This window comes from Apis dorsata, unplaced genomic scaffold (assembly GCF_000469605.1).
Source record: "Apis dorsata unplaced genomic scaffold, Apis dorsata 1.3 scaffold_291, whole genome shotgun sequence".
Classification (NCBI taxonomy): Eukaryota; Metazoa; Arthropoda; class Insecta; order Hymenoptera; family Apidae; genus Apis; species Apis dorsata.
Window position 1 is genome coordinate 272779 of NW_006263566.1, and position 7247 is coordinate 280025.

At 30.9% G+C, this 7247-nt stretch overlaps 2 protein-coding genes across 4 annotated transcripts in view; one reads left to right on the plus strand and one right to left on the minus strand.

Moving 5' to 3' along the window:
- LOC102677061 (tyrosine-protein kinase transmembrane receptor Ror-like) overlaps positions 1-7247 on the minus strand; it is a 282377-nt gene that overhangs the window by 187491 nt on the left and 87639 nt on the right.
- The window catches only part of LOC102676470, a 37204-nt gene that overhangs the window by 7756 nt on the left and 22201 nt on the right, over positions 1-7247 (plus strand). The window contains exon 1 of one of the 3 annotated variants that reach the window (XM_006616950.2): positions 9-586. The exons of 1 other annotated variant lie outside the window; for it this stretch is intronic. In XM_006616950.2, coding sequence (XP_006617013.1) covers positions 541-586 — 46 coding nt within the window. In that variant the 5' untranslated portion in view covers positions 9-540. Of the gene's footprint in view, positions 1-8; positions 587-4443; positions 4864-7247 lie in introns of those variants that run through there. One more of the 3 variants, XM_006616951.2, reaches the window with a different exon arrangement.

The window sequence follows — 7247 nt, forward strand, 5'->3', positions numbered from 1 at the left end:
GGAATTGTTCGAGGAAAAATTTAAGAAAGAAAAATGAGATAAAAAACAAACACACACACCCACAAAAAGAAGAATACAAATGAAACAAGACGTTGGCACAACTGGTCTGAAAGAGCACGATCGAGAGATTTGGAGCAAGGACTACAAGCCAGCTCTGTTTCAATGTCGTGCCAGATGAATGGGTTGCACGTTGCACGAGATCACCGATCCATCACATCGAGTTAGAGCCAAACCCTTGTCTTCGCGACAAGAAAACCGGACGTTATTTTCCTCCTTTCCCTCTTCGATTCGTAGCGAGCTGATTCACACTCGATCTCAGCTGGGGAAGGTGTTTATTTGTTGACGAAACATTCGCTTCGATTATTTAATGACTCTTCGAGGGAATAACTGGAAGGCTATGTTGAGAATTCGACGCATACATAAATCAACGAATGATCGTTGATCATCGGTGATTGGACACGTTTATGAGGGAAGGGGAAGCACGTTTGGGATACGAACGAGACAGGTTTGGAATGGAGAGAGAATGGACAGAGGGACACGATGCAGAGGCGAGAAAGAGGAAGAAGCAGAAGTGAAGGAAAAGGGAGTACGTTTTCGAGATGTGACTTTTCTTTTACGGCTCGAGATAATCCTGACCTGGTGTAATGGGTAGAGGAATTAGCAGTATTATCGTAATGGAAACGGGGCTAGTGGTATTACGAAGGATGTAATGAGGATGGGTATTATACGGTGGAATTAATATAGTTAGATTGTATGAGAATTTTTCTTCGTGGATGAAGAGAATGTAAGTAGATAGTTCTTTTTTTTCCTTTTTTTTAATTCATTTCTCGCTGATGTATTAATTAAAACGATAGGCAGATTGTTTTATTGTCTTGATAAGAGAAAAAAGGATATATATCTTAATTTATAGTGTTTTTATTTATATCGTGATGAAAAACTCAAATGCACAAAAATTCGCAGAACATATGTGATAAAATATGTAAAATATTTAAAGTAAAATATTCATTATTTTTATTTAGGAGATTAATCAGAATTTACATGTACATCTTCAATTTAGTGATTAATATTTTTGCTAATTTTTTATTGCTATTTTTTTTCCATAAAAAATATGCAATAGAAAAATGCGATTTAAATCATCTTCGTATGTTTGTTGTTTAAAAAATATTTAATTATATTCTCGATATACAGAGTAATATAATTGTAAATAATTTTGTATATTTTAATTCAACTATAAGCTATTTTGTAGTTAAAAATATTCTTTAATTAATTATTCAAATATTCCACTCTGTGAGATGATGATTTATCATTAGCTTTGACAAACTTTTCCGCAATTAAATATCTCCTCCAATTAATTTGTTGCATATTCGATCGTATTCCTAATCATCTTTGCGTATCCAATTTCCTTAATTAGCTCCCTTCGCAAATATGCATTTCCAATTAACCTTTCGATTATGTCATCGTGTACCATCGTGCTTATCGATCCGTATTCTTTGTTCCTCCAAATATTTTAGGCAATACTTCTCCATTATCAACATTGAAAACAAAAATTTTCACGAAATTAAACCCGATTTTTTTTCGTAACGCAAATTTCATCGAATGAAAAAATTTATGTCTGAATTTATGACGATGATAAATAAAATTGTAAAATATTTTCACGAAATTCTCGAATTTTAAATTTCGTAAGTTTTAAAAAAAATTTAAATTTATTTTTTCACGATTTTACAGTTTGTAAAAAATTTCTTTAAAAATTAAATTAAATTAATTAAAAGATTCTTCTTAAAGAAACACAAACAAATTCCTTATTAATATCTATAAATCATTTAAGAAAAAAATCGACGTTTAAGCCTAAATCCAAAATATATGATAATACATACAATTTTTCAATCAATCGAGAAGAATGTTTCGAAATGAAAACAAAAACAATGTGTTGCTAGACTATAATTTACTTATTTATAATATACATACATTTCTATAAAAATTATCTCTGAAATGAAAATATAATCTCTTGAATAATCCTCGTACATCACGAATATTTCTATTATTTTTATTAACATATCAATGCTAGATTTCAACACGAATTAACAAGAGATTTATATTATAAAAGAGACTTAAATCACATATGAATGCAAACGAAAAATACAAAATCCCTATCAATTATCAACTAATCATAATAAAAATATTACACTCGTTTAAAAATCAAAAAAAACCAATTCACTATTTTACTCGCTTGTTTCTCTATTGAAATTAAATTTCACTATTCCCCTTGTTTCCTCTCCATCACTTCTGTCCTCGCGTTTATCCTCGAAAGAGGCCGCAGCGCGCTCATTTCGCCCGAGAGGCGGGAAAAAGAAAAAGGAGAAAAAAAAGGAAATCGCGAAAAACCGTCTGAACTAATTCGGAAAAACCGGCGAGGATATGCTTGAAACTGCAAGGAACAGGCTTTCATGCTCGGTCTAACGGCGTCTCGACTCGCGAAGACGCTTTATGGAAAAAGTTTTTAATATTCTCTCTCCTTCCAGCTCTCCCCCACCCTCTCTCTCCCCTCTTCTCGTTGAACGAAAAAAAAAAAAAAAAAAGGTGGAAAATGGAAGAAACAAAGAAAGGACTAATGACTAGAGGGTACACTGGTGGATGTGATTTTCGTTGATAGAATTTACAGTAGTTCGTGAAAAATATTCGAACATCGGCTTACCAGGGAAATTCGTCTAATTCGTTCTTGAGAATCCTGGTTTAATAAAATCCGAAAGTTTGCGGATATTATATATGTAAAATCTTCTTTTCAGTGGAAAAGAAGATTTTTTAGGGGATGAATCTACCATTCGTTCCATATTTCAAATACAATTTCATATAGGGAAATTTTTTTTTTTTAAGATGTAATGTGACGAAAGTTTTGCTTTACAATTTTATGTAGATCATTGATTGTACTTCAACAATTTTCAAATTTGATTTATTTTTGCATGTGTTGCAATTATTATTCAACCATTTGTATGATGATTCAGAGACATTCTGTAAAATTAATATCAAAGTTAGAAATAATGAAATTCAATGGAGAGATACAAAGGATTGAAATTTGAATATTTTATGTATTGAAAATTTTAATTAATATCTAAGAAAATTATTGAAACTTTAATAATTCATTTCACATGTTCAATAAAAAGAGAAATTAATACAATACTTGTATTGTAATATAATTATGATAATATTTTTAGAATTTATATCAAATCGTTAAACATATTTCTATTTACGTATATTAACACACATTTCTGGAAAAAAATATCAGTTACTCGTAAGAGAGAAAAAAATTTCTCTTTCAAAGAGAGTATAATGGAAAGAGAAAGAGAATAAAGGGGATGAAAAAACTCACGAGCACAGGAGATCATCGTTTATTCTTCGATATTAAATTCTACCATGGGATTTTTGCCACTCCTTTAACATGGATAGTGGTTGATAGATGTTTCGTTTGTTTCTTTTTTGCTTCTTCCTTGTTTTTAGGCCGTTTTTTTGGATAGATTGAAGGAAAGATGTTGTGATTTTATGATTGTATGAATGATAGAGATACGAGTTAATAGTCAAGGTTTAATTGTAATACAATATTTTGAGAATTGTTGTGCAAGTAAAAATTATTTTGACAAAATAAATTTATTATAAATAAATTTATTTATAATAAATAATAAGAAAAAAATTATTTTAAATATATTTTTGATTGTAAAGAAACATAAATTTTTCCATAGATTTAAAATAATAGCAAATCAATCTCAAAATAAAATTCAATCTTTTCTTCAGAAAATTCTATTTTTGATGATTCTACATTGATGAAATTGTTTTATATATTTTTGATTATTAATTTGATAATTATTACTTTGTTATATTCGATTTTTAAAGTAGAAGCATTCTGATTATTCCTTTCAAGCTATTTCCATCCATATTTGCGAAATCTTTCCGTGGAAATAACAGAGAACAGAATTCCACGAGCAAATCATGTTGTAATTATATTAGAGTTTTAATGTAATTATCTGCTATAATTAATGTTATTGGAGCTTATTAAGCGAAAGTACTAATAGCAGCTTCTAGTTTCTATATTAAAGTAAAATTTATTTCAATTTAAGAAAAGAATTGCGCGATCTCTTCTAGCCAAGACTCTCATTTAAAAAAAAAAAAAAACAAAAAAAACAAAATGATATATTCTGCATAACTGAACATTATTTGCTTAATTTGACAATTACGAAAATTAAATTAAAAATTCTTTTTGTTAAAACACAAATCCTATCTTCAAAATATATCCAATTTCAAGAACAGTATTAAAATTTATTGATTATTATCATATTATGTAATTTATTAATTAAACAATAATTTCTAAATTTTTCCATTACATTTAATAAAAAACTTATTTCAACAAAAGTTTCAATTTTCCTCCTTTGTCAAAAAAAAAAAATGTTCATTTTCTCAAAAATCCACACTCTTTTCCAATCCTGAAATTCCACAAACCTTCCACATCGAGAGACAACAATGCTAACAAAAGGGAAGGCGATAAAAAAATCGTGAAAAAGATGCGACGATACAAAAGCACAAGAGGAAAATCCCGGGAAGATTCATATTCGGCGTCGAGCGACGCCAAGCCGGTGCACTCGCGTTGCGAAAGCACGTGACTGCACCAGCAAAATTAGCATACGCGGAGAACACGATCCGGCGGCCGAGATCGTCAGAAAACGCGAGTTGACAACGCGACAATGAACCTCTCCCGGCAAGGAAGCCATATCGCGGCGTGGAACGTGATCGACCGATAAGGATTTCGATCTTTTTTCGATCCTAAGATCGGTGGAACTCGTGACACGACAAACTCTTGAACACGACGGATGCAAGACAGTGAGTAGTAGTTTGTGAATCGTATGATCGTTCGAAACGTGATGGATATATCGTGCGTTCTTTCCTCGTTGAATGGAGTTAGTTTAGGGATGTTTCGTAAGGTGGAAATTATTTGTAGAAATTGGATTTGCAGTGTGAAGAAGTTTTTGTTGAAATTAATTTACGTATATTGATCAAATATGTGACGAAGAGTTTGATGGAGTTTGACAAATAGTGTTGAATGGAATATATTATTGCAAGTTGGATTACTAGGATTTGTTTTTTTTGTTTGTTGAAATTTTCAAAAGTTCATTTGATAATTTCGAGAAAAGTTTTTGAGAATTTTAATCAACGAAAGGAGAAGTGAGTTATTTTCTTGTTTCGAAATCAATGAATTATTTATATAACGATAAGATTTTTTTTATTTAAAATTTGAAATACGAGATTTTTAAATCTTGGAAGAATATTTTGAAGTTTATCTCAGAGAAATATTAAGTAATATATAGAAAATTTCTTTGTTCTTTACAAAAATTGATGATAATATTTTTGATAAACCGCGAGCTAAAAAAAGAAGAATAATTTGTAAAATTATATTTATTTTAATTTTGATAGTCAAAGTGAAGATGGCGAAGAACGTGTACGCGCTTTAAATAAACCATACTTCAAATAAACAAGAATCTTAACTTGGAAAGTCGGATTAAAGTGGTTTAAATACCGCGAAAAATTTCACATTCGTAAAGACAAATGTGAAAGTTCGTCGGTTCACGAATATCTTTAATCTTAAAAATAACAAAGACGTGATCTGGTTTGCTCTTGAGGTAGAAATTACGTCAAAGAACATCTCTCACTTCCTTACGTTTAATTTTGGAGCCTGGGAATCTTATGAAGTTGGATACGATAAAATACAGCAAGCATCCAGTGAATCATTTTACCAAGAATTCTTCATTTGAAAAACAAATCATATTCACATTTACAAATCGAAATTTTTTACAACTTTCAAATTTTTCCTTCGAACTTTTCCAACGAATTCGAAGTCTATTCATTTATCGTATCAAATTTATAATAATTATAAAGAAAAACGAATATCCCAATCTCGAATTGGATTCACATAGAAATTTTTTTTCTTTCGAAAAATTGATTCGAAAATTTGGTGAAAATTGGTTATACCGTTGTTTCAGAGTACTTGATTAGGTTTCATTAATTGTCCTGGAGGAGGAACGTCGCATAGAGGAGTTACTAAATTAAAGGTCTTTGTAGTCCTCAGAGCAAAAGCACGACTGTAATCTTGCCAAGTGCGAGGAAGCATAATGGTATTGTAACACCGACTAATTTTACCGGCAATGGAAATGGCCTTTTCTTTCTTGACGTGATTACTCGTTAAGTTTGCAGACGAGCCACGTGCTCCACGTTGAAGTACAATTATTACTGTCATGTTACTTATCATCCTCTGATAAATTTTCAAGGACAATCTTCAACTATTATTAGATATTATTTCATACTTTTGTCTTTACTTGCTTGCTAAGAATATTTTTATTTATAACTGAATAAAATAGCTCGAAGAGTTAGTACAAATCAATAAAGAAGATAGATCTTGAATTATTATGGAGATATTTTAATTTGGGGAAACAAACAAAATTATATTAATATAGATACAAGAAGACAGTAGAATTATTAAATCTTGAGGGATATGAATTAAAAAGATCATTTATTATAAATTATTAACGCTCGTTAAAAAAAGCTAATGAGAATCATAAAATTTTTAAAAGAATCGATTAAAAGTGAAAAATGACTGCAAAAATAAAAGAATTTGATATATGATATATAATTAAATATAACGCAAAAGAAAAATATTCTTTAATTTTATACTGCGATTCTTTATTCTTCACGAGTGTTACAAATATAAAATTAATTTGATTAAATTCTATCTCTATTTCTAGAAGATAATTGATAACGAATGTATACGCGTCGTAGTAATTCATCAATCAAAATTTTACACATAATACACATAATAAGTGATCTACGAGCAGCCAGATGCGCCTATTACACCCCCGCAAGAAACTGGTACTTGAACCCAACCAACGCCCAGTAACAAACGAGTTTCATCTTCTCGTCTTTAAGAACGCATCAGTTACTCATTTGTCGACAAAAGCGGGCAGAAATACCCGGCGACTCCGAAACCACGCGTAATTTGCCGGCTCGTCGACGGAAAAATGGCCGAGGGCCATGGAAAACGTGTCATGTATTTTCACCTGCGTTCCCCCATCCTGCGTTGGAAAATCCGTTGTCAGCCTTTGGAAACTCAACTTCCTGCTCGTTTTTAAAATTGTACGACCCCTTTTCGCGCTTTCTTTTCAATCATCCGCGCACGATCGCGCCTCTGGAAACGTTCTCTCTCTCTCTCTCTC